This window comes from Polyodon spathula, chromosome 28 (genome assembly GCF_017654505.1).
Source record: "Polyodon spathula isolate WHYD16114869_AA chromosome 28, ASM1765450v1, whole genome shotgun sequence".
Classification (NCBI taxonomy): Eukaryota; Metazoa; Chordata; class Actinopteri; order Acipenseriformes; family Polyodontidae; genus Polyodon; species Polyodon spathula.
Window position 1 is genome coordinate 8,626,886 of NC_054561.1, and position 24,446 is coordinate 8,651,331.

Consider the following 24,446-nt stretch of genomic DNA (forward strand, 5'->3'; position numbering starts at 1 on the left):
CTTTAGCAACCGCAAGCTGCTTCCGTGGCACTTCACAGAAATGTCACCGACTTTTATTTTAGGGGGCTTGCAATTTAAATAAGTTGTTATGATTGGTGTCATCTTAATCTTCCAAGTTGTTGCTATCTGCTAATATTGAGTTAAGCTTCTGTGATTAGCTCACAATAACTGTAGGTTACAAGGTATATATTATGCTTACTGGCTCTGCGTAGCTCAGAACGCTGCTCGATTTTCTAACAAATGCATGTGTTGAGTGTGTTGCTCGGGTTTGCAAACTATTAAACTTATTTACTCAAACTTGTTGTCTTGCTGAATCTCTGCCCTGCAGGAAGTTGACAGATAAAACTTCCATCACACAACCCAGATAACTTAGTAAAAAATAAAAAAGGCACTTTTTTTTGCCAATACAATTTCCTAAAGGCTTGACTGTCCTCAATAGCCTGAAGAGTCATGTCAATACATATTATTATAAGCAGAGCTGGCTAGCTGGAATATATATAGAGAGGCTGCCAAAGGCTCAGGGAGGTTTGCTCTCTCCCTCGTTCACACAGAGAGTGTCTGCGGATCCACTTTACAGCCCAGGAGACTGATCCCTGCGTCCAGACACAGCTTCACATGGTCCCCTGAAACACAGACACACACCATCAACCCTTTTTGCATGACCTCTTCATTCTCGATCAAAAAATGTATTTAGAGATTGCTTTTGTATCCTTATAAAAGTAAAAAGCAGAGGGATTTGGAAGACATTGGTCTAGTATACAGAATGGATATTAGTGCAGTACCATTAGTATAGTATATTAAGGCAGCACCTGTGAAGCTCCACTCTTCCCTTCTGGTCAATATAGCACTCTGTCTTAAATGCACTTTAACTTATTTGATCCCTCTTTTACTGTATTTAATCCTGTACTTTAATTTGCCAAACTGTTAACCCAATCTGTAGTATTTCACCTGGTTTTATTCGACAGCAATTGTATTGTATCCTGATGTAACTATCGACCCTTATCTGTACCTTGAACTGCCCCGACATTGAATCAATGTACTGTATTTTGTACTTGTTCTTATTAGGACTGAAGTCATTGTATTTTGTATTTTGATGTTAATTGTACTGAAAGTCTTGATATGGATTTTTTGTATACAACTGTAAGGCGTCTGCTAATAAATAATAATATTAATAATTATAATACCTTTACCGGGGGAGACAGCCCCCTCTCTCTGCGCTCCCCCCGACTGTACGACTCCCCCTGCACACCACACAGTCGTGCCTTTACCAGGAGAGAAAACCCTCCCTCCTTCCTTCCCTGCGCTCCCCCTGACTCCCCCCTCACAACACACTTTCCTTTAGTGCCTGTACCAGGGGAGGGCTGGTAAACTTGTTGTCTGCTGTTGATTCAAATGTCAGATCACAGTGCAGCCCCTTTACCTGCTCGACCTTTAACCCAGGAGAGAGCCTTCATTGCTAGGAATTCCCACTCATCCTTCAAATCGGCTCTGAAGCCGTGTAGCCATAGCAAACCCAGCACTGTCGCCCACACTGCCCTGTCAGACACCTGGAGAGAGACAGAGAGAACACAGAGAGAGAGAAAGAGAGAGAGAGAGAGAGAGAGATCAGCATTAGTACTAGTACTACTATTGAAGGAGGAATGTTCATTTATTGTATCCTACTGTTGGCAAAACCAACATTATAATGAGCGCTGCATGGTGCAAGATACGAGGAGTAAAGACAAATGTTTCAATCCAAGCTCGGTTCGGTTCTACTTCTGAAGACAGGGGTTGGCAACCTGTGACTGAGTACACAGGCCTACGTGAGGCTCTTTAAAACTCCCAATTATACAAAGAATACAAATCCATCAGAATAATAAAAAACAAATTCAACTACAAAGAAGAAGCAGGCATGCAGACTGAGGGTCGAGATCAGAGAGTTTGCAGCATCTATTAATAAATTAAAAAATATATACTTGCTGCAACTCAGTGTATCTACTTCACTTCTGTTTTCAAATAATGAAGCACGTTAACAATCATAGCAAAATTATACCAATAAAGCTTTCTTCTCACCCACACTAAGCTGTATTAATAACGGTTGTTATAATAGTAGAGAAGAAACCAAACCTGGCACTCATTCATGCATCAATCCATTATCTTTAATCACTTCATCCTGTAATCACAACTCAAAGCAAACTACACATGAGCGGCTGCAGAAACCGTCCAACAAGGATGAGCAACACTGAAGAGAACATCCTTAACTCTTTACACCCAGCACGATTTCCGCCTGCTTTTCACTAGCGTTATAATTTAACATCTAACTTTTTGAGAGTTTGTGCGATTTTCATGTAAGGCCTTTAAAAATCCTTTACATTGATGTAAGGAACAGCAAGGATTACAAAAAAAATTAGAAAAGAGCGTAGAAAGATGTCTAGGACTTTTACACAGCAGTGTCCTGTGCTTTTATTGAGCTTGGAAAGACTCCGGATATGTTTGATTTGCAACGAGAAATTCGCCAACAATAATAAACGCAACATCAAAAGGCATTTAAACAAGAAACCATGGCACATTTGCTGAAAGTCTGAAAAGAACCCAGCTGGTGATGCAAGAGAATAAAAAGCAGTGGAAAAGCTGCAGTGCAAAGCAGAGCAAACAAAGAGCACACTCCATTAGCTACAATGCACAACACAAGTGGCATTGAGCTGGCTTGCAAGTAGAAAATATGTCTAATCTAATTACAGTAGGCCTGCAGTATTACAATTTGAGATGCTAAAACCTGGGAAAAAAAAAAAAAAAAAAGGAAAAAGGAATTTTCAAGGCCATAACTGAAGGAATTTAGTTTCTACAGTCAGTGAAGTCATGTAACCAACTCTAAAAACAAGCAAGAATCCAATGACTACAATTAATTAGCGAGAATCAAAAACAAGCTCACCATTCATGTAAAGATTGATTTTTTATTTTTAAATTTAGTTAAAGAGGCTAAAACGGTTGCTAAGACTACAGACGGTCGCCTCGAACACTAATGATTTAACAACAACAAGGCTACCTATACACAGCCTTTTTCTACAAATACCCTTATTGTACTACTAGAACACAGTATAATTATCAAAAGTGTTGAATTATCAGCAAAATGATCTATCCTTACATGAATATATCCTTACATGTATAGGTACATGTATCTGACCACGGTTTTCATTAAAGGCCCTACTCTGTGAACACATTGGTGCAAGTTAATTTTTTGCTGGGGTTATTTGTGTGTGTTGTGTGTTTAACAAACTATATATACATATAAAAAAAAGACTCAATAATTAGACTCTTTTTAAATATATATATATATATATATTAATCTATTATAATATATATATATATATATAATATATCTTATATATATATCTATAATATATTATATAAGCATTATTCTCAACAGAAAAAAACAAATGTATTAATCTAAAGAAAATGCAGTAATTAAAACTAATATGAATTATATACAGCAAGCGTTTAACATATTTTGTTAACTACACTTTCGTTCTACTCTAGGGAGAACCAGTGTCTGAAATCTGTAGAACGGACCTGGAAAATCAGCCTGCGATAGCTAAGTTAGTGTAAAGTACTATGCAAAAATGAGCACAGCATCAATTAATGATGGCTACGTGCATAAACTTCTGTTTATTTGCAAGTAACATAACATTTACATTGTGCAAGATAAAAATAACAATAAACAGCTTTGTGATTTTATATTGAAGTTCAGTAAGATGATTAATGTAGCATTATAGATTTTGTTAACAGTAAAATAATATTTTAGGCAAGAATAAAATCACTGACCCGTGTTGGAAAACATGGATCGAGAATTGATTAGCAGTTTGCTACGCATGTGGACTGGCAGAGCTACACTGGTGTTCTTTTCTGAAAGGAGACTAATATTGCAGATAGCAGACTGTTTGGTTCAAATTGCATGTACTGCTAACAATTGATAGAGACGTTGCGTCTACAAGCTTCTTGCCCACCAAAATAAAATGTTATGCTTCCTTAAACATAGCTTTAAACACGGAACACTGGTAAAAACAAGACAAAACTAAAAAGTGTTGTTGTTTTCTTGTTAGTTTTGTGTTTTGTTGGGAGTCTGATCAACTCCAAATATGTTAGAAGATAATAATGACGGTCATCGAATGGATGACTGGAGAATATGGAACATAGACTATGTTTTAAAACATGGCAAAAAGGGAAGCTATGTACAGAACAGTAATGTACATGTTCATGTAACAGGTCAGGAGTGTGTGTCTCGTAAGAAGAAAAAGACAAAGGCAATTCAAGACTGGTAGCCCACAAAAAAAAAAAAAAAAATGTAATGGTAAAGATTCTATACCAACTTTGAGGAAAACTTATTGTAAAAATAAAAAGGTCACATTAAAATATAATTAATAAGTTGTTTATTAATGATTGTTTGAGTAATTCTGATCTTGCTTAAGCATGGAGATAAAGTAACATCTTAGAAAAACTATGTACTGCTGTTTGCTACAGGCAGATAAACTAACACAGAGACACTAAATAACTTACCTAATAGGCTACTGTTTTATCAGCTGCAAGAGGGGGGGTTATTGAATTGAAAATCGAATAAGCCAATACCAATAACTTTTTTTTTTTTTTTTTTTTTTTATTACATATACAAGATATCACTGAGGGATTATGTATACTAAATGGACCAGCAACTAAGTGTAAAATGTTTGGTTGACATTAGGCTGTCTGTGTTGGTATACTATTACCCTACAGGGGTTTCTCTGTCAATTACAAGCACAAATCGAAGTAGTGCACAATTAGCACAGGACTAAGGCCTTACCTAAAGGGTTACAATTTCAAATTGGGGAACAAATGTTGCTTATGAAAAAAAAAAAAAAAAAAATGGAGGATGGTTAGGTTGCCAATTGGGAAAGTTCCACATGAAATTATGGAAAAACTTGTGCAAATCAATAAAAATTGTATAAAAGATATTAACTTAAAGGTTTTTTTTTTTTTTTTTTTTCGATTCTGGGTGATGTGCTCAGAAATAGCTGTTTTGTGATAAAGACAAAAATAAAAAGACTTTGCATTTAAATAGCAGTAGAGGTCTTGTAAATAAATAAGCTTACAAAGATTACAAGTTACAAACTGCTTCAATAGCCTATACATTCCTAGATGAAATAAAGAACTTTCAAAGAGATAATAACCCCATTGAAGGTTTAAATGAAATCAGATGCTATCAAAAGAATTAATATTGCACTTGATTTTTCTTCTAGGTTTGGAAAAGAAATAATTCTGATGGAGATTCAAGTATTGGGACACAGGTGGAGACAACGGTGAAACAACTGATCATACAGCAGGGGCTGTGAATGGGATGAGACCATTGAAAACTGCTGTGCTACTGAAGAATATTGGCACCTATACTGGACATTCATTTTGAAAAGAACGAGACATTTGAATGATTCACTGTAGTGTTGTATATGTCTAAAATGAATGAAGGGAAATTCATGTTAATATTATTTGTAATAGGTTAGTAATAGAAGTGTTGTGCAAAATGATTATATTTGTGGGGGTATTGTATAGAGAATATCACAAGATATAATTAAGGTTTTTATAACTGTATGAGAAAATAAACAGTTACCTACTAATGAGTTACATATAGATAGTTAAGCACTCACACGCTATTTTAGTACTTGTTCAATGTATAGTGATCTTTTTTAAGTCATAGTTTTAGTTTGTAATCAATCTTACGTGCATTTTAAGATTGAGATGGTCGAGCTAGAATATTGGATTCTAGAAGGATGGAATTTTACATATGCGAGTTAAAAATAACAATGATTCACCTAAATTTGTAAGGTCAGAGCAACATATCAATATCCAGAATTGGCTTCAAAGGGAAATAGGCAGTACAATGAAAGATTACAAAGAGCAAATAGCCGAACGAATGTATGAAGGTAATGAGAAACGTAGGAAGAGGGGGCTTTTTGATGAAATAGCAGGCTGGTTTGGTGCAGGACATTCTATTGCAAACAGCTGGGATATTTATCAAATGTCAAGAGGGCAAACTTGGATAGCAAGTACTGTTGGAGAAGGAATGGAAAGATTGGGGAATGGACAAATGTATGTGAATCAAGGGATTAGACTCCAGGGTACAGCTATATATGAGCTAATGGATGGAACAGAGGGAGCCTTGCACAATTTGACCAAAGCGATAGATTGTAGAATATTTGCGGGTGACTTTTTAAAAACAATGAAGGAAGAAATAATGGACATTATGCTAAGAGTGGTACCTAGACATGCACAGGAGGAACTCAGGTTGAGGTTGACAATGTTCCACCCTGATCAGACTGATCTCCTGGGAGCTAGTTTAGTGTGGCCAAAGGAGAATGGCAAAGAACCACCTGGTCACACATGGTTCTATCTCTCAATACAATACATGGATCATAATAACCAGTATAAAGACAGTTTGAAGATTAGACCAATAGGGGTACTACACAACGAGACAGTGATAGTTTGGGAAAAGGCTACATGGAAAGTTCAACAAGGGAACTGGAGTGGTGTGGTGCATGAAGCATGCTGTTATGAAACAAACAGTCCTGACGTTTGCCGGTGTCCTGCAATCACCGGAATCAATAGAAATATAAACACTGAATTAGAGGTACATCCACTAGAGGGGTGGAAAAAAGCAGTGCAGGCTGGGAAATATCAATGGTGTGTGTTGAGTAACCTACCAATTTTAAGTATGGAGATTTAACTTGCCAGACTTCTCCAGGATTTTGTTTTACTCCAACACATGCAGTTCAGATTGGAGATACACACACACACACACACACACACACACACACACAAGAACATAAGAACATAAGAAAGTTTACAAACGAGAGGAGGCCATTCGGCCCATCTTGCTCGTTTGGTTGTTAGTAGCTTATTGATCCCAAAATCTCATCAAGCAGCTTCTTGAAGGATCCCAGGGTGTCAGCTTCAACAACATTACTGGGGAGTTGATTCCAGACCCTCACAATTCTCTGTGTAAAAAAGTGTCTCCTATTTTCTGTTCTGAATGCCCCTTTTTCTAAACTCCATTTGTGACCCCTGGTCCTTGTTTCTTTTTTCAGGCTGAAAAAGTCCCTTGCGTCGACACTGTCAATACCTTTTAGAATTTTGAATGCTTGAATTAGGTCGCCACGTAGTCTTCTTTGTTCAAGACTGAACAGATTCAATTCTTTTAGCCTGTCTGCATATGACATGCCTTTTAAGCCCGGAATAATTCTGGTCGCTCTTCTTTGCACTCTTTCTAGAGCAGCAATATCTTTTTTATAGCGAGGTGACCAGAACTGCACACAATATTCAAGATGAGGTCTTACAAGTGCATTGTACAGTTTTAACATTACTTCCCTTGATTTAAATTCAACACTTTTCACAATGTATCCGAGTATCTTGTTAGCCTTTTTTATAGCTTCCCCACATTGCCTAGATGAAGACATTTCTGAGTCAACAAAAACTCCTAGGTCTTTTTCATAGATTCCTTCTCCAATTTCAATATCTCCCATATGATATTTATAATGTACATTTTTATTTCCTGCGTGCAGTACCTTACACTTTTCTCTATTAAATGTCATTTGCCATGTATCTGCCCAGTTCTGAATCTTGTCTAGATCATTTTGAATGACCTTTGCTGCTGCAACAGTGTTTGCCACTCCTCCTACTTTTGTGTCGTCTGCAAATTTAACAAGTTTGCTTACTATACCAGAATCTAAATCATTAATGTAGATTAGGAATAGCAGAGGACCTAATACTGATCCCTGTGGTACACCGCTGGTTACCACACTCCATTCTGAGGTTTTTCCTCTAATCAGTACTTTCTGTTTTCTACATGTTAACCACTCCCTAATCCATGTACATGTGTTTCCTTGAATCCCAACTGCGTTCAGTTTGAGAATTAATCTTTTGTGCGGGACTTTGTCAAAAGCTTTCTGGAAATCTAAATAAACCATGTCATATGCTTTGCAATTATCCATTATCGATGTTGCATCCTCAAAAAAATCAAGCAAGTTAGTTAGGCACGATCTCCCTTTCCTAAAACCATGTTGACTGTCTCCCAGTACCCTGTTACCATATAGGTAATTTTCCATTTTGGATCTTATTATAGTTTCCATAAGTTTGCATATAATAGAAGTCAGGCTTACTGGTCTGTAGTTACCTGGTTCAGTTTTGTTTCCCTTTTTGTGGATCGGTATTACGTTTGCAATTTTCCAGTCTGTCGGTACTACCCCTGTGTCAAGAGACTGCTGCATGATCTTGGTTAGCGGTTTGTAAATTACTTCTTTCATTTCTTTGAGTACTACTGGGAGGATCTCATCCGGCCCAGGGGATTTGTTTATTTTAAGAGCTCCTAGTCCCTTTAACACTTCTGCCTCAGTTATGCTAAAGTTATTTAAAACTGGATAGGAACTGGATGACATGTGGGGCATGTTGTCAGTATCTTCCTTTGTAAAAACTTGTGAAAAGTAATCATTTAACATATTTGCTATTTTTTTTTCTTCCTCTATGATTTTGCCATTTGTATCTCTTAAACATTTAATCTCCTCTTTGAATGTTCTCTTGCTGTTGTAATATTGGAAAAACATTTTGGAATTGGTTTTAGCTTCTTTAGCAATGTTCATTTCTATTTCTCTCTTGGCCTTTCTAACTTCCTTTTTGACTTGCATTTGCAGTTCTGTGTACTCTTTCTGCGTACTTTCTTTTTGGTCCTTTTTTAATGCTCTGTAAAGTGCCTTTTTTCGCTGAATAAGGCACTTTACACACACACACACACACACACACACACACACACACACACACACACACACACACACACACACACCTGAACCTGAAGTACAGGAGTTCCAAATTACAGCTTGGTGGGATGACACATATCTAGATTCACATTCTGTCATTTTTTCTCAAATGCACAAATTGGTTAAAATAGCCCTACAAAAAGCGGAACAGAAGCTGCTCAAAGCGAAGGTTGAAGTTGATTTGGCACAATTAAAAGCCACTGTATTGAAACGATATGGATGGTTAGGGCAGGCCTTAGGGAACACTTTTTGGGATTATATTGTTTTAATAATACTGTTACTAGTAATAGTATTGATCCTGTGGAATAGCATTCAGTGTTTTTGGTGGAAAAAACAACAACAGATGGGAAACTCTAAACTTACTGGGAGCCACCCTGAATAAGAAATAACACCTGTGTACAGTGATATTAACTGCATTTACTGTATTTTTCTATGTTTATTTTTCATTTTTTGTATTATTTTTACATATCTGTTTTGTTTTTGCTTATAGCACACTTACATATAGAAACAGCAAAGGCAAGGTAGATACCTACATATAATGGAGAGACTTTAGAGAGAGAATGAGAGGAACATGCTTCACTATAATATATTATACAAACACCTTACTTGATGTGACTACTCAGAACCAGCAAAGAGGATATCTGAGGGCTCGGGATCACGTGAGCAACTTGGTTGTAGCGAGTCACCCCCCTCCATCTTATATTCTAAAAGTAGGCTATGTTGGAAAACATGGATCAAGAATTGATTAGCAGTTTGCTACGCATGTGGACTGGCAGAGCTACACTGGTGTTCTTTTCTGAAAAGAGACTAATATTGCAGATAGCAGACTGTTTGGTTCAAATTGCATGTACTGCTAACCATTGATAGAGACAATGCGTCTACAAGCTCTTGACCAGCATTGACTGCAAGCTAACAAGATAACAATGCTGTGGACCAGAAGGGGCCAGGCTCTAAGACTTTTGGAATGCAAAGCATAAAGGAACTAAAATGCTCCCAGGGACTGGCGTTGGACCCAAAGGTTCTCAAGGAGAAGAAGAAATAACGCCACTGGACTCAAAGGGTCTCAAGCAAAACAGAGAGATATGAACAAGGAAGATGACAAAAACTAGATGTATGGATCTTTTGGGGCACCAGTGGTTTGAAGAATGCACTGAGTTCAGAGGTCGTCACACTAGACTACACACACACACACATACTAAATTAAATACATATAGTATATGGTAACAGAATAATGTGTTGTACCTTTGCTATTGGTTAAGTGTCAGAGAAAGAGGAGGTGGACCCTCTATACAGAAGGGTATTTAATATCATGCAAAAATTGATTTTTGCATGATATTAAAAAGAAAAGAAAACTTAGTACTGTGAATTAGCACCACCAATAACAACGGACTATCAGAACTAACAATACTGATATTAACCTAATGAGATGCTCACTACCCAAACTTGCAATGGGTCCAGTCTTTCATTTTTGTTTCCCTAATTGCTGAAAGCATTATGGTTTGTTTATAGAAATTAAGCGCCGCCCTCAAGCCATACAGTGCTTGCTGCCTGCCAACATGACATCTCGTGAAAAACCTCAATAACAGACCTTGCAGCTTAAAACACTGCTTCTACATGCCAAGGGTTACTGTGCACGGCAGAATACAACCATAATTAACAGCTGCTATTTTAATATACATTTCATTCACATTTTTTTTCTCCCAAAAGTGGACAAATTTGCAGTAAATTTTACAAAACAAAATTCAAGTACTTTCAAGATTCTGTCAAATTTCTGAAAAATTTCAAATTTCAAGTACTTTTAAGGCCTTGGATTTGCTACTCAAAATTCAGACTTTGAAGGTTTGCAAGGACCTGTGTGAACCCTGTTTAACTGTTGTTGGAGGACGCTTGAGTGTGTTTGTCTTCATCTCTCCCGAGTCACTGCAGGGGTTGCAGCGATGAGACAAGGTCTTAAACAATTGGACATTCCAAATTGGGTGAAAAAGGGGTACAATAATTGGCGACCCCCCCCCCCCCCCCCCATCTCCCATCTCCCATCTCCCATCTCCCAAAAAAAGGATTAGACAGGATAAAAAAAACCTGCTGCAGCCCGGTTGTTTTGAATTACCTCTCCTGGCATGCTGCTGAGCACTTCCTGCAGAGTCTTCTCAAACACAGTGGCCAGCGAGTCGCTGAGCTCCCAGGAGCCATCAGCCTTCTGCAGGGAGATGAGAGTCAGCATGGGGTCCTCCTTCTCTACTGAGAAAAGACAAAGAAAGTGCTGGGCTGCAGTGTGGAAAGCAGTGGGGTTCAGCAACTCAGTGGTTAGATAAAGAAAGAAAGCACTGGGCTGCAGTGTGGAAGACATAAGAAATAACTTACCAGGTTCTGGTGCAGTATTTGAGAGATCGTCATCACTGTAACCGAATGCACTCTGCACTGTAAAATTGCAGTCCGACATTTCCATGCTACGCGCCATTGCCACTGGAGCTCCCATACAGGCCATTGCCACTGGAGCTCCCATACAGGCCATTGCCACTGGAGGTGAAGGTGCCATGCATGCCATCATGGGCATGGATGAGCCCATTAATTTGTACATCACTGAGCGACAACAGGAGAGAGAAAAAAAATGTAAAATGACTGTGTGTGAACAGGATGGGTTTGCAGCGGTGACATCAGACCAGAAATGTAGACTCCAAACAATGAGGAATGGTAGGTGAATCTGTGACACTACGGCGTCCAGAGTTTTATTGTAAATAATAAAGAAATAAAGGGATTTAAACAAAACACACGACTGAAAATAAAGGGCGCGTTGGACATAGTAAATAAACAGACAAACAAACAAAGTGGACGGACAGAAAACAAGTACCGTGCTGGAGCTTCCAGCACGAAACAGCAGTTGTTGGTAGAATCTCTCCTTCTCCCTCCTGTTCTTCACTCACGAACACACAACCCCGAGTGTGTGAAAACATGCAGCTTTTATGCAGCTGTACCGAGACTCGACTGCTACTCAATCATAAGAACATAAGAACATAAGAAACTTTACAAACGAGAGGAGGCCATTCGGCCCATCTTGCTCGTTTGGCTGTTAGTAGCTTATTGATCCCAAAATCTCATCAAGCAGCTTCTTGAAGGATCCCAGGGTGTCAGCTTCAACAACATTACTGGGGAGTTGATTCCAGACTCACAATTCTCTGTCTAAAAAAGTGTCTCCTATTTTCTGTTCTGAATGCCCCTTTTTCTAAACTCCATTTGTGACCCCTGGTCCTTGTTTCTTTTTTCAGGCTGAAAAAGTCCCTTGGGTCGACACTGTCAATACCTTTTAGAATTTTGAATGCTTGAATTAGGTCACCACGTAGTCTTCTTTGTTCAAGACTGAACAGATTCAATTCTTTTAGCCTGTCTGCATATGACATGCCTTTTAAGCCCGAAATAATTCTGGTCGCTCTTCTTTGCACTCTTTCTAGAGCAGCAATATCTTTTTTATAGCGAGGTGACCAGAACTGCACACAATATTCAAGATGAGGTCTTACTAGTGCATTGTACAGTTTTAACATTACTTCCCTTGATTTAAATTCAACACTTTTCACAATGTATCCGAGCATCTTGTTAGCCTTTTTTATAGCTTCCCCACATTGCCTAGATGAAGACATTTCTGAGTCAACAAAAACTCCTAGGTCTTTTTCATAGATTCCTTCTCCAATTTCAATATCTCCCATATGATATTTATAATGTACATTTTTATTTCCTGCGTGCAGTACCTTACACTTTTCTCTATTAAATGTCATTTGCCATGTGTCTGCCCAGTTCTGAATCTTGTCTAGATCATTTTGAATGACCTTTGCTGCTGCAACAGTGTTTGCCACTCCTCCTACTTTTGTGTCGTCTGCAAATTTAACAAGTTTGCTTACTATACCAGAATCTAAATCATTAATGTAGATTAGGAATAGCAGAGGACCTAATACTGATCCCTGTGGTACACCGCTGGTTACCACACTCCATTCTGAGGTTTTTCCTCTAATCAGTACTTTCTGTTTTCTACATGTTAACCACTCCCTAATCCATGTACATGTGTTTCCTTGAATCCCAACTGCGTTCAGTTTGAGAATTAATCTTTTGTGCGGGACTTTGTCAAAAGCTTTCTGGAAATCTAAATAAACCATGTCATATGCTTTGCAATTATCCATTATCGATGTTGCATCCTCAAAAAAATCAAGCAAGTTAGTTAGGCACGATCTCCCTTTCCTAAAACCATGTTGACTGTCTCCCAGTACCCTGTTACCATATAGGTAATTTTCCATTTTGGATCTTATTATAGTTTCCATAAGTTTGCATATAATAGAAGTCAGGCTTACTGGTCTGTAGTTACCTGGTTCAGTTTTGTTTCCCTTTTTGTGGATCGGTATTACGTTTGCAATTTTCCAGTCTGTCGGTACCACCCCTGTGTCAAGAGACTGCTGCATGATCTTGGTTAGCGGTTTGTAAATTACTTCTTTCATTTCTTTGAGTACTACTGGGAGGATCTCATCCGGCCCAGGGGATTTGTTTATTTTAAGAGCTCCTAGTCCCTTTAACACTTCTGCCTCAGTTATGCTAAAGTTATTTAAAACTGGATAGGAACTGGATGACATGTGGGGCATGTTGTCAGTATCTTCCTTTGTAAAAACTTGTGAAAAGTAATCATTTAACATATTTGCTATTTTTTTTTCTTCCTCTACGATTTTGCCATTTGTATCTCTTAAACATTTAATCTCCTCTTTGAATGTTCTCTTGCTGTTGTAATATTGGAAAAACATTTTGGAATTGGTTTTAGCTCCCTTAGCAATGTTCATTTCTATTTCTCTCTTGGCCTTTCTAACTTCCTTTTTGACTTGCATTTGCAGTTCTGTGTACTCTTTCTGTGTACTTTCTTTTTGGTCCTTTTTTAATGCTCTGTAAAGTGCCTTTTTTCGCTGAATATTTTTTTTTAATTGATCTATTAAACCATTTTGGCAATTTAGTTTTACATTTAGATTTGTCTACTTTAGGGATGTAATTGTTTTGCGCCTCTAGTACTACATTTTTGAAGAACAACCATCCTTCTTCTGTGGGTGTTTTCTCTATTTTACTCCAATCTACTTCTGTTAGTCTCTGTTTCATGCCTTCATAGTTTGCTTTTCTAAAATTGTAAACCTTAGCTTTAGTCTTTACTTTTGGGGATTTAAAAAACACTTCAAATGAGACCATGTTGTGGTCTGAGTTTGCCAGTGGTTCTCTGACCTCTGTTTTAGTTATTCTATCTTCGTTATTTGAAAAGACTAAATCAAGGCATGCCTCCCCTCTAGTCGGTGCCTTCACAAATTGTGTTAGGAAGCAGTCATTTGTCATTTCCACCATTTCTATTTCATCCTTCCTGCTACCCACCGGGTTTTCCCATTTTATTTGGGGGAAGTTGAAATCCCCCATTAGTATGGCTTCTCCTTTGCTACACACATTTCTAATGTCATTGTATAACAGATTATTGTGCTCACCGTCTGAATCTGGCGGTCTATAGCATGCTCCTATTATTATGCCTTTTGAATTTTTGTCTGTTATTCTGACCCATATTGATTCGGTTTTATTTTCTTTGTCCAGGTTTAACACCTGGGCTTCAAGACTGTTTCTTATGTATAGCGCTACCCCTCCTCCTCTTCTGTCCTGCCTGTCTTTCCTATACAGTGTATACCCACAAATATTATATTCGTCCCCATCACTCTCAGACAACCACGTTTCTGTAACACCTATCACATCATAGTTACCTGCAGTAGCTTCAAGTTCTAGAATTTTGTTTCTGATACTTCTAGCATTTAGATAAATACATTTAATGGTCAATCATTCAACTGGAGTCTCGGTACAACTGCACGGGAATTAATAAAAGTTCAATTCCCCGTGTTCACATATTATTTTACCTGTACGTGAAGTGCTGTGCAATCCTCGTGCCTAAATACAAAATATGCATTTTAAACACTTGTGCTCGTAACCCATATTTTATACATAAACACCAACATTAACACACTACAGACAACGGGGAGGGACACTCCACCACACTGGTATTGTAAATTGCTTTGGCAATGCGTCATAAATAAATGAGTCATAAAGCCTCATTGAATTGAAAAGTAAAGTTTTTCCTTTTTAGCAAACTAGTTCAAGTAATTTGAATGCAAGCTACAGCTAGAGAATGCCAGACACTCACTGGGTGCTCTGATGTTTCTCTGGATCAGGGGCCCCTGTACTGCCTGGCTGCTGTTCTTGTTCACAGCGATGAAGGCCGTGTGTGAGGAGATCACTCCAGACTCTGTGCTGATCTGGACCACTCTCTCCTTCACTCTCTTCTTCTTCTCCTTTTCCTCCGCCGTCTCCTCCTCCTCCCCCCAGCTGCATTCCTCCATGCTCTCTCCATCCTCAAGCGTGCGGATCAGGGTTCGAGCGGCCAGGCGGTGAGTTGTAAGCCTGAGACAAAGATGAGAACACAGCACTGCCAGTATGAGATGTATTGTATTGAATGGTACAGTACTGGTGTATTGCTATGTATTGTACCGATTTGAATGATGCAGTAGCCAGTGTATTGCTCTGTATTGTATTGAGTGGTACAGTACTGGTGTACTGCTCTGTATTGTATTGAATGGTACAGTACCAGTGCATTGCTCTGTATTGTACTGATTTGAATGATACAGTACCCGGTGCTCTGCTCTGGCTGCAGTTTGAAGCTGATCTCTATCTTTTGCGGAGTCTCTCCCAGACTGTACTGGAGAGTCGCTCGACCAACCAAGCTTCCGTCACACTGTGGAGAGAGAGAAAGATGTATTGCATGTGAAAGTAAACTAAGGTATGTTTCAGAGAAATGTAATTTATGTTATTTATTTTATATGCTTTGGCATTCATTGCCGTCTGTGACCAGGAGCTCCCAGGGGGCGGTGCACAATTGGTCAAACGCTGCCCAGGTGGGGAGGGTTTAAGTCGGCTGGGTAATACTTGTCTCACCGCACACTAGTGACCTCCTGTGGGTGGCTGGGTGGCTGCGAACCAGCTGTGATATAACCAGAACCGAAGCTGTGGGCTTGCAGTGTGAAAGAAGGAGGTCGGCTTGAGAGCACACGTTTCAGAGAACGCTTGACTGCGGGTTACAGCGGCAAGACAGACATGGTCTTAAAAACAATTAGATATTCCAAATTGAGGAGAAAAATGGGGCAAAAATTTTAAATCAATACATAAATAACTGTTTTAGCAATACTTCTGCCGTAGTCATGCTCCTGCACTGCTTTGAACTAAACTGCACCGAACTGAAGTGAAAGCAAGGCTGCTCTGCGACTCCTCACCTTCCCTCTCAGCTGGGCGTACAGGATTAACCTGTGACCCCGGAACAGGACCCGGGGCGTCTCGGACACAGGGACCACTTCCAGCCCGGCCGGGACATCCCAGTTCAGGAGGAGATTGTTGACGGCCGGCTGGAGAGCAAAGCGCAGGCTCTGCATCACCTGAGAGGAACCGGAGAGGAACGTGAATCAGAAACACACTGAAATCTATTGAAACCCAATGAAACACATTGCAATCTACTGAAACCCAATGAAATCCATTAAAATATATTGCAGCCCAATGGAACACATTGAAATCTATTGAAACCCAGTGAAATACACTGGAACCCAATGAAATCCATTGAAATCTATTTAAACCAAATTAAATACATTGGAATCTACTGAAACACAATGAAACCCACTGAAATCTATTGAAACCTAATGCAACCCATTGAAATATATTGAAACCCATTCAATTATATTGAAACCCATTGAAATATATTAAAACCAATTGAAACCAATTGAAACCCAAATGGAACTCATTGAGATAACGAAATTCACTGAAATCTATTGAATCACATTGAAATCTACTGAAAGCCAATGAAAACCATTAAAACTTGTTAAACTATTGAAACCCAATGGAACCCATTGAAACACTATGAAACCAACTGAATCTATTGAAACCCAATTAAATACATTGAACTCTATTGAAACCCAATGAAATACACTGGATCCCATTGAAATTTACTGAAACCCACTGCAATCTATTGAAACCCAATGAAACACATTAGAATCTATTGAAACCCAATCAAACTTTACCCAGGCTCTGCAGCACCTGAGAAAATCGGAGACCAAACCATCTAACACAAATACATTAAGCTCATTGAAACCCAATTAAACACACTGAAACACAAGGAAATCTATTGAAACCCATTGAAATCCAATGCAATTCATTACAATCCGATGAAAAACCCTTTGAAATCCAATCAAAGCTATTGAAACTATATTGGGGAATGGAGTAGTAGTTAGAGGGGCTTGTTCTCTGGGTATTAGTTGTGATATTATAAAATCTAAGGAATTTCATCATTTGTTGTCTATATACCATTAACAGAATTTTCACCCCCCCCCCCCCCCCCCAACAGTTTACCACATTATCAATTATCAGTGCGTTGTACTTCAAACAGCAAAAGCATAGGAATGTGAAACAATGAATAACTGGTATTTACAATCCCTTCCCTCCCATGGTTCCCGTAACAACCGTGTGCAATTTCACTTTCTTGTGCCCTACTGTTTGTGAGAAATACCCGCAACATTTACATTGCACAACACAAAGAGAAAGACTGTTGTATTTGTTCACTGGTCTTTTGTGATTTTGTACAGCGACAATAAAGTCTGTTTATTTATAGGAGAGGCCCCTAACTGCACAGGAGTGTTGTTTGGTAGCCCTCCCTATCCCCCCCCTCTTCTACATATCAGTATTACACATTGAGGTGTGTGCTCCAGTTTTAAACAAATAGTTTATTACACAGAACTATGAACAGGTAAGCAATAAGACCTGACACAGACGGCATTACCAGGCATTATACACTGTGTTTTCATTTAACCATGCCTTGATTGACACTAAGGCTGAAATTTACTTTAACAGTAATTTTCAACCCAAGAGACCCACACAGACGCGCTCTCACCTTGGGCTGCAACCTGTCCTTGCCTGTAATGAAGTCGGGGTGCCCAGACCCTGCTCTGGCCATGCCTTTGATCAGAGCTGTGGAGGCTCCTTCTCCGATCCCAAATGTGAAGCACCTGAAACCAACAAAAAAGCAGGAAGCTGATTCAGGACTCGCCGCATTACAACCACCAGGCACAACACTTCTTTACAATCTCAACCGTTATTAAAATGATGCGCTTTCCTTTCATTAATTTCCTTAAGTCTGCTTTCTGCTGGCAAAGCAGAGCAACTTCTGGACAATTTTAAAATAAATGTAGTTGTTTCACAGAAAAGTCTGGAATTTAAACCAAGTTTTACTCTGAACATGAGTGCAGGATGTGCCCTATAGCCTGGAGATTGCTGTTTTGAATCCGGGCCGGGAGCTCCCAGGGGTACAAATAATTGGCGATTCCATGTTTTTGTTGATTTATTTATTTATTTATTTTACAAAAAATAAAACACAACTAGCATCCGTCGCTGATAGGGCTGAACATTTCTTCGTCGCCATTTGTTTGTTTACGAGTTAAATTGGCCAAAAATCTAATCAGGTCCCGATGGGCAAACCAATAACACATCGTAGTTTTCAGTTTCAAAGACAACGGTTTGAAGAAACGTTTGACCAGAAAAATTGCAAATGAAACTGTTGCTATGGCAACAATGACCATAGAAACATAACCAAACCTAGTATGGCAAAAGATTTTGCCCGATGTGTACAGCAATCATGCCACAGATGTTTGTACGCTCTATATAGTACCTGTGGCTGCCGGCGTGCTTCTGCACTTCACTGATGACCTGCTTTGTGTTCCCCACCTCCCCGTCTGTGAAGACAAAGAGCTGAGAAAGAGAGACATATACATACAGAGAGAGAGAGAAAGAGAGAAAGAGAGAGATTGTTTTTTTTTTTTTTTTTTTAAATCTATGATTTTTCATCCCAATTTAGCATGTCCACTATATTTTTATTCACACCCTCCCACCCCTTCACCACACACAGTATAGCCACTATTTCAGTGAGGAGTCGCCACCTCCTCCTCCTCCTCCATCTCCTTCATCTCCTCCTCCTCCATCTCCTCCTCCATCTCCTCCATCTCCTCCTCCTCCTCCATCTCCATCTCCTCCTTCTCCTCCATCTCCATCTCCTTCATCTCCTCCTCCTCCATCTCCTCCTCCACCTCCTCCTCCTCCTCCACCTCCTCCTCCTCCTCCTCCTCCTCCTCCTCCTCCTCCTCCTTCATCTCCTCCATCTCCTCCTCCTCCTTCTCCTCCATCTCCTCCTCCTCCTCCATCTCCTCCTCCTCCTCCTCCTCCATCTCCTCCTCCTCCTCCATCTCCTCCTCCTCCTCCTCCTCCATCTCCTTCTCCTCCTCCATCTCCTTCTCCTCCTCCATCTCCTTCTCCTCCTCCATCTCCTTCTCCTCCTCCTCCTCCTCCATCTCCTTCTCCTCCTCCTCCTTCTCCTCCATCTCCTCCATCTCCTCCTGCTCCTCCTCCATCTCCTTCTCCTCCACCTCCATCTCCTCCTCCTCCTCCTCATTAAGCAGCTTGGCAGGCAGGCAGGCAGGCAGGCTGGACACTGTTGCTGAGGAGAATTACTCCCCTGCGGTTTCCCCTCCCTGCCCCACAGGAGTGTCAGGGGCAATGCACCTCTGATACAGACTTGTTCAGTCACTAATTCTCTACTTCACGACTTTCAGAAGCTGCGACTCTCCCTGTACTACCTGTCTGGGGTGTCCTGGTTTGCACGCCTTGCTGTAAATGTCTTTCAGCGGTTGTAGAATCTCTGTTCCTCCCAAATCAGCTTGCATCCCTTTCACCTTCTCCAGAGCAGAGTCCATGGTCTCCTGAGTGTACTCCACACTCTCACTGGGAAACAGAGAAATTCAGTTTTAAACATGATCTTGTCACCACATTGATAGTAATACATGCTCACGCACTCAGCTACAGAAACATACACTGACAGACACACAGAGACACATGCACACAGTGGGAGTGACGCACGGGAAGAAAGACTCAAAATTGGATCCGAAGCCGTAGATGTTGAAGAAACAGCCCAGGGGCAGACTCTTGAGCAGGAGCAGGAGAGTGTTCTGCAAAAACCAGAGACAGAGGGGGAGAAAGAGAGAGAATGGTGAGTGTGTTGAATGCGATGAATGTGTTGTGTGATGCATGTTGAATGGCGAGTGTGTTGAGTGTTGGATGCTGAGTGTATTGAGTGTGTTGAATTTGTTGAATGTGTTGCTTGTTGAGTGTTGAATGGTGAGTGTGTTGTGTGTTGGATGAGTATTGAATGTGTTTAGTTGAATGGTGTGCCTTATGCCCTGCCTGTCTGCTCTCTCTCACCCGGGCACTCTCAATGCGCATGGGTCCTGATCCCTCGTTGCTCATCGGACAGTCCATGCTGCCGGAGCGATCCACCAGAAACACAAACTCTCCACAGCTTGACTGGGGTGTGTCCACAGCGGCAGGGAACTCTGGGTAAAGGCTGACCATCACCACAGAGTCGCCCATCAACGAGCCTTTAAATAAAACACACACAAGAATTAAACAGCTGCAAAGCAACCCCTTCAATCTGGACTGTTTACCAAAAGTGCCGAGAACCGCTCTTCAGGGCTCCCGAGTGGCGCATCCAGTAAAGGCCCTCGCACCCTATAGCTCGGAGATCGCTAGTTCGAATCCCGACTATTCCACTGCTAGCTGTTGCTGGGAGCTCCCAGGGAGGCGGTGCACAATTGGCTGAGCTCTAGGGGGTTGGTTAATCCTCACCTCAACACTGCGGACCAGCGACTCCTGTGGTTGGACAATAGCTGTGGGTTTGCATTGTGAACAAAAAAAAAAAAAAAAATGCTGTCGGGCTTGATAGCTTGAAGCAACTTTCAGGGGACTGTCAATCTATAGATTGCAATCAATCAATGTGTTAGTCAATGTTACTGTCAGTCTATATATTGCAGTGTCAATGTATTAGTGTTACTGTCAGTCTGTACATTGCAGTGTCAATGTATTAGTGTTACTGTTATTGCTCTCGACTCACCGAGCGCGGCAGACTCTAGCCCCGCCTCCACAGTGACGCTGGCCTGGTGCGGTCGGCTGTAATAGATCAATAACTCCACATCCTGGTTAAACAGGTGACCTGGAGCGAGAGACACCTGAGGGAGGTGAGGGAAGAGAGAGGAGAGGTAGGGGAGGGGGTGTGTGCACAGGACCCCAGATCACAAACACGGACGCTCTGATTCTAATTCAAAGTGACATGACAGATGAAATGTAGTCCTGCCAAAGCATTTCTACAACATTAATGTAACTTCCTCTCTCTCTCTCACTGTCTGGTCCTCTTGCAGGTACTCTAGTGTTCTCTCTCTCCCTCCTTCTCCCTCAATCTCCCTCCCTCTCTCTCAGTACCTTTGCCTGGGTCTGGTCCTCTCGCAGGTATTCCAGCTCACTCAGGGCGCAGTTGGATTTCACAGCGCTGATTCCTGCGGGGGAGGAGAGCTGAGCGCTGAGGGAAAGGGAGTAAGGCACCGGCCCCGCTGGGACTGTGATGCACCCCCCTGGAGCTGTCAGGGACTCTGAGCCTGCAGGAGAGATAGGGAGCAAGACAGAGAGACAGAGAGAGAACAGGTTTAACACTGGAATGCCAGGAATTGAAGTGAACTAAAGTGAATTGGATTTGAATTGCATAGAATTTAATTGAAATTGCATGGATTTGAATTGCATGGAATTAAATTGGATTGGATTACCATGGAAATTAATTGAATGTTAATTGCATAGAATTGAATGAAACAATTGAATTTGATTGGGTGTTGCAGGGGTTCAGCCCAGGGAGGGAGTGTTTCTCTCTCACCGGCGGGGGTGTAGCGGGGGTTCAGCACAGCCGGCAGGCAGTATCTCAGAGCCCCGTCCACCTCCACTGCCAGCTCGCTCACGTAGGACAGACAGACAGATGCCTCCTGTCCCGGGGGCAGGCTGCCCACACTCAGCCGGAACACGTCACCGCTCTCCTCGCTCTCCTCCAAGAGGAAGGCCTGCTGCCCGCTGCTCAGAGCGTCGTCGTACTCCTCACGAGCCTGAAAGAGTCCAATTATTATGAATTCACTTAAAATGAACTCAACTGAATTGATTTGAAACGTACTGAACTAAACTGAATTTAATGGAATTGAACTGAAATGTACTGAACTTAATTTAATTTTTATGATTTTTACGGACATTAAATAAAATATATATACATTGTGGGAACAATTTACTATCTCGCTGGAACGGTTTACTATCCTGTGGGAACACTTTGCTATCCCATGGGACCGAGTTACTATCCCGTGGGAACACTTTGCTATCCCATGGGACCGAGTTACTATCCCGTGGGAACACTTTGCTATCCCATGGGACCGAGTTACTATCCCGTGGGAACACTTTGCTATCCCATGGGACCGAGTTACTATCCCGTGGGAACACTTTGCTATCCCATGGGACCGAGTTACTATCCTGTGGGAACACTTTGCTATCCCATGGGACTGAGTTACTATCCTGTGGGAACACTTTGCTAAACTGAACCAAATGTAACCGATTGTGAGCTGATTTTAAATTAAATGAAATTCAATGGAACTGAATGGAATGAAACTCAATTGGCCCAGCACCGCCCGGGTCCTCTGCCGTGACAGGTCTGGTTGGCTTCACAGTCGTCAACGTGAGAAAAAAAAAAGGAAGGTCGGCTGACGGAGAACATGGGTGCTTGTCTTCCTCTCTTCCAAGTCAATAAGGGAGTTGCAGCAGCAGCACTGAGACAAGGTAAAAGCAACTGGATGTTCCAAATTTGGAGAAAATTTGGGTAAAAATAATGGGCAATTCCAAATTTTAAAACAAAAAACAAAAAAGGAAATGAACTGAATTTTAACTGATTTTGAATTGAAGAATGAAACTGGTTGAATTGATGGAATTGAACTGAATGCAATTAAATTGAATGGAACCGAGTCAAACTGTAATAAGTTGAGGGACCCCCTTAATCCACTACTGAAAAACTGCTGAACTGAACAAAACTGAATTTACAGAAATTAATTTAATTAAACTTAATTAAATTGATTTGAACACAACTGCGCCACATCATCCACCCCCACCTACCCCCTCCCCCCCTCACCTGCTGTTTCTCCCGGATCTCGCCCTCGATACGCTCACCCCCGATCTGGGCGTGGAAGTGGTACAGCGAGGAGCCCTCCTCCATGGGGAACACGAAGACAGCCTCCAGCGGGCTAGACTCACAGTTCTCATAGCGCAGAGTGGAGGAGACATCCGCTACAAAACCCTGCACCCTCACCTCCACACTGATCCCCTTCAGAGGCACTGAGACACAAACACACACAGAGCGAGAAAAAGGTTAAATATTTTCTATGAATCCAAGGAGGAGCTACAATGTGGCAACTCCCTTCCACTCCAACTGCATTAACCAACCACAAGTGACTCATGGCAGCACATTCCAGTTTTCCACTGAATCAACATACAAACCTTTATGCCTTCCCTCTCACCACCCAGGAACTGGAGAGCGGATGTGAGTGGGGCTGCCAGTCTCTGGAGGACAGGCCCTGTCCTGCTCTGAGCTCACTGAGCTCACAAGTGGGTGTGGAGGACAAGCCCTGGCAGGCTGGCAGGCAGGCAGGCAGGCAGGGGGGTGCTGTACTCAAGATCAGTGATGAGTACCTTGGTAGTACCTTTACTAGGGGAGACCCTCCCCCCTAATTATACTCAACACAAAATTGTGATTCTCTTCAAACATAGATTCTTACCTGGTTCATTTTTCAGTGTCACAAGCCCACAACAGCCTCTCATCTTGTCTTCTAAAAAAAAAAAAAAAAAAAAAAAAGGAAAATATAAGAAACAGGCAGCTGGACTGTACATATACACTGATATAGAAGAGACAGGCCACTGGACTGTGCATTAACAACACATAAGGTTACAACATCGTTGCTGTACCCTTGAGCAAAGCAAGCAAGTATTTTTTTCTGGGAAAAAAAAAAAATAATAATAAAAAAAAACTGTATATATATATAATAACGGCAGCCAAGTAAATTTAGATATATAATTTTTTTTTAAAATACAGCGTATTGAAAACTTTAAGCAGTAATGTTAACTAACCTCTCTACGAAGCAGATTTGTCTATACCGTGTTTCTTACCTTAGCTGATGTCGTGTTTGCAACAAATGAGTGTTTTCTCTAGTTCGCTGCTGCTGCTGCTGCTTCTGCTGCCCACTTATAAGCAGACACGGAAACTCCCGCACACAACCCAACCCTGACCCGGGCACTTCACCTCCAGTAAACCCTCATTGAGCAAAAAGCGACGCCTCTACTGCTGAATCTGCCGTCCATTGGTTATCATGAACTTAACCGCGCCCTTCAAACGGTCTCATTGGTCCGTGTCTCAGGCTGCTTCCTCACCGAGGCTCCACATTCGTCGGGAGGTGACTTCATTAGCAGAGGAAGAAGCACACAAAGCAATACTAGCTCAGTTGTAGTTTTTTGTTTTGTTTTTAAAAGCAAAAATATGTTTCGAGCTTTCCACAGCTATAAAACAAATCTACAGCATGTGTGTCCTGCTACTGTTTCTTCCCCTGTTTTCTCCTCTGCCTGGTTTCTCCATTATTACCAGAAACTATATCCTATTTCAAAAAA

General features: G+C 41.0%; 1 protein-coding gene across 2 annotated transcripts; it reads right to left on the reverse strand.

The window, feature by feature from the left end:
* Nucleotides 1-287: 287 nt before the first annotated feature.
* LOC121301953 (von Willebrand factor A domain-containing protein 5A-like) lies at nucleotides 288-24,068 on the reverse strand. 2 transcript variants are annotated; one of them, XM_041231691.1, is made up of 18 exons: nucleotides 23,952-24,068; nucleotides 23,564-23,614; nucleotides 22,921-23,123; nucleotides 21,637-21,859; nucleotides 21,195-21,367; nucleotides 20,830-20,944; nucleotides 20,142-20,317; nucleotides 19,800-19,888; nucleotides 19,520-19,664; nucleotides 18,559-18,638; nucleotides 17,785-17,899; nucleotides 16,124-16,282; nucleotides 15,485-15,588; nucleotides 15,001-15,257; nucleotides 11,172-11,390; nucleotides 10,918-11,045; nucleotides 1,421-1,547; nucleotides 288-623 (listed from the first exon to the last, which is right to left on the reverse strand). In XM_041231691.1, the coding sequence occupies exons 2-18, from the start codon at nucleotides 23,604-23,606 to the stop codon at nucleotides 544-546; spliced, it is 2,436 nt and encodes an 811-aa protein (XP_041087625.1). In that variant the 5' UTR covers nucleotides 23,607-23,614; nucleotides 23,952-24,068; the 3' UTR covers nucleotides 288-543. The 2 variants fall into 2 exon arrangements, with proteins under 2 accessions (XP_041087625.1, XP_041087624.1); XM_041231690.1 differs by having other exon boundaries at nucleotides 10,918-11,048.
* Between the last annotated feature and the right edge of the window lie 378 nt (nucleotides 24,069-24,446).

Excerpts from the sequence above, each read along its gene's own strand:
- LOC121301953 (XM_041231690.1), bottom strand. The coding sequence starts at position 23,606 with ATGAGAGGCTGTTGTGGGCTTGTGACACTGAAAAATGAACCAG. Across the intron at positions 20,945-21,194 it reads AGGACCAGACCCAGGCAAAG|GTGTCTCTCGCTCCAGGTCA; the intron begins GTACTGAGAGAG and ends CACCTCCCTCAG. Across the intron at positions 17,900-18,558 it reads AAGCACGCCGGCAGCCACAG|GTGCTTCACATTTGGGATCG; the intron begins GTACTATATAGA and ends TGTTGGTTTCAG.